Here is a 3,127-nt window from a genome sequence, read left to right as displayed (position 1 = left end):
GAAGTCAGAGCAGGCAGAACTAGAAAATGGGAAATTTTATTATCTGAGAATTATTTTGTGCATTAAGTAGAATGAACATGGTTTGGATAGCCCACAGACATACAATAAAAATTTCTAGGACTCATAATTCGTCTCCTTTAAATCCAAAAGCAAATCAATTGTTGTCGTCCAACATTTACTTTTGTTAAAACTGGTCCAGTGGTTGATGAGATATTTTGAAAACAGACAGACTTATGATCACAAATGTCTTTTTTTTTAAATACAGTTGTAATTTCTAAATAATCTCCTGTATTTTTGAATGGAGTGACTCAGAACTAAACAGCAGTGGTTCAGCTCTTGTCTTCCTGAATCTCAAATTGCAGTAAATCCATAAAGGTTATCAGTGTGTCAAAGACAGGATAAAAAAATATAATGGGATGTGTTTGCCTCATTCCTCAGTTAATGGTGTTAAACTCTATTGGATAAAAAGGGGCTTTTGCCTGAGAGTTTAGGAAGGGCCCCCCGAACGTGGCCTTAGACCTGTGGCACCGGTCCAACAGCCTCTAATCGAGCCATAAAGCAATTACCAGGAAATACAGATGGAGACAAATGGAGGGTGAGGGGTAGATGGATTATGGGACAAATAAATATAGAGGAGAGGATTTATAGCGTGCTGAGTGGGAAGAAGGAAAGAAACGAAGGGGAAAATAGGAATGTAAATTCATTATGACAACGAGGAAATTGATGGCGGGAAACACAATTTGTGCCATTTGATATCACCATTAGCTGATAATCTGTGAGAGAGAAAGCTGACTGTTGTATTTCAGCCTGCAGATCAGACGGTCCTGATGGCCCGGCTCGCTCCCCTGGATCTGTTTCATCTGTGTCGTCAGCTTTAATATCTTTACAGTTATTTTTTTTAAACTATGAAACATGGCAGCACGATACCAGAGAAGGAGAATAGAAAAGTACTTCTTCAGATATCTTATAATCAGAACTTGGTACGTGTGGTTGTACTGTATGTGGAGGTGTACCTATTCAAACCAGTCAGAACGCTTTGAATATGCAAAGCAGAACCAAAAGTTTTTTTTTTTATCAGTCTTTCACCCGCTGGTGCTTTTCTTTTCTCTTCTGATGTTCAGAAATCACAGTGCAACCTTTAAGAAAATTTAGATTTAAAAACTACAGAATCTTAAAAAAACATACAGGATGATACAAAANGGTGTACCTATTCAAACCAGTCAGAACGCTTTGAATATGCAAAGCAGAACCAAAAGTTTTTTTTTTTTTTATCAGTCTTTCACCCGCTGGTGCTTTTCTTTTCTCTTCTGATGTTCAGAAATCACAATGCAGCCTTTAAGAAAATTTAGATTTAAAAACTACAGAATCTTAAAAAAACATACAGGATGATACAAAATTGAAGATTTGGGATGTTCATGAAAAAAATTGGTAGGTTATTACTAATTTGAATACTACATATTAAAAATACTTTTCTATGATATAAACCTACAATTCATGTATAAAGTTTCCTGTTTTTATTAACACCATTTATGCTGAAATTGGCAAAAAAAAAAACAATCAATGAAATCAGAATAGTAAATTTGTGCAAATTATTAAAAAGAATTAACGAAATGCATTTCTTGTATGTGGCTTGTTGGAGAGGAAAATGTATACTCATAAAATGAGAGCAGATGGCTTGATAAGCTGGACGTGTTTATAGTGTATAGGCGTTAAAGCTCAGCGTGTGTGTGTGTGTGTGTGTGTGGGCGAAGTCTTGATTTTCTTTGTGTGAGCATATACTGTATGGGCATGTGTGTGGGTGGCTGTTTGTGTGTGTAGTGCTTCGATTTCCACAGGGTAACGGTGAAAAATCTAACAGAAAAATGCTTCCTCTGAACAAACCTATTGCCGCTTGCATGTTTAAAACAATGTATTATAACAYCTATATGCGTTTTTATTTTGTCCTCTCAGGCGTAACAGTGAGGTGACCCACATTAAGATCCAGAACTCTGGAGACTACTATGACCTGTACGGAGGTGAGAAGTTCGCCACGCTAGCCGAGCTGGTGCAGTATTACACCGAACAACAGGATCTCCTCCGTGAGAGGAACGGCCATGTCATCGAGCTCAAGTATCCGCTCAACTGCAAAGACCCGACCTCTGAGAGGTAAAATTAAACCTGCGCACCTTCAAAATAAAAGGCCTTTATATTTGCGTTTGATTGCACTACAGTATGYGGATCAAATCAGGAACAAATACACGTGTAAATTTAGTCGATGTACTTTTGATATGTTTGACCAAAACTCCATTATAACTGTGTGTGAGTTCATTTCTGRTCACAGTCAGATAAAGCTTTATAGGAAGTATCTAAACCACAGATAACCTCAACAGAAGTTTGTTCTGTGTTTCTCTGTTTTCAAAGCTTTTCTATCATGCAGAAAACTAAAGTCTGGGGTAACGTAGTGCGTTGCAGTGCATTGCAATGCATTGCAATGCATTGCAGTTCGGAACATAATTTGGGGCGGCTCAGGCAGAGTGGTTAGGGGAGTCTTCCTATAACTGATGGGTTGCCGGTTTGATCCCCTGTTCCAGCCGTCTCTGATCATTTTGTACAGGAATGAAAACCCTCAGGTAGTGTGCAAAGATATCCCCAAGACAATCCAGCTCATAATAGCAGGTATAAGATKCAGGCAAGTGACTGGAATAATATAATGTCCCGAAGTAAAAGCTGCATGAACTGGGTTAAGATCCTGTAGGACTTCAGATTCAGACTAATGAACAGGTGATGACTAACTAACCAGACCAAGAAACAGGAAACTGGTTTTTTTTTTGTTTTGTTTTGTTTTGTTTTGTTTTGTTTTTGTCCTACAAGGGGAAATTCAGGTGCAACAGCAGCAAAAAATATAGAAGTTCACACAAAGGTGTTAAAAACAACATATAGAAAATAGGATTAACAATAACCATGATAATATACTGAACAAGACTATAACAGAAAACACTGTGTAGTTATTAGAAATAGGCTTGTCAGATTTCCAATACAAACATGTACCAACATTAGAAACTGAAATGCTAAGAACTAAACACACAGATGTCAAAGGTTAAAGCCACAGTGATGCTGGTGGGAATCAGAACATTGGAGACTGTGACCC

At 37.7% G+C, this 3,127-nt stretch overlaps 1 protein-coding gene across 4 annotated transcripts in view; it reads left to right on the top strand.

Annotated features, from left to right (window-relative positions):
• Positions 1 to 3,127, top strand: part of ptpn11b (protein tyrosine phosphatase non-receptor type 11b) — a 73,620-nt gene that overhangs the window by 28,763 nt on the left and 41,730 nt on the right. For all 4 annotated transcript variants that reach the window (XR_001310375.1, XR_001310376.1, XM_014010334.1 and 1 more), the window contains exon 3: positions 1,951 to 2,145. Coding sequence is in view for 2 of the 4 variants with exons in the window: in XM_014010334.1 (XP_013865788.1) it covers positions 1,951 to 2,145 (195 nt within the window). In the remaining 2 variants the exon portion in view is untranslated. The remainder of the gene's footprint in view (positions 1 to 1,950; positions 2,146 to 3,127) is intronic.

Source organism: Austrofundulus limnaeus, unplaced genomic scaffold (assembly GCF_001266775.1).
Source record: "Austrofundulus limnaeus strain Quisiro unplaced genomic scaffold, Austrofundulus_limnaeus-1.0 Scaffold68, whole genome shotgun sequence".
NCBI lineage: Eukaryota > Metazoa > Chordata > Actinopteri > Cyprinodontiformes > Rivulidae > Austrofundulus > Austrofundulus limnaeus.
This window is presented reverse-complemented; position numbering and strand designations above follow the sequence as displayed.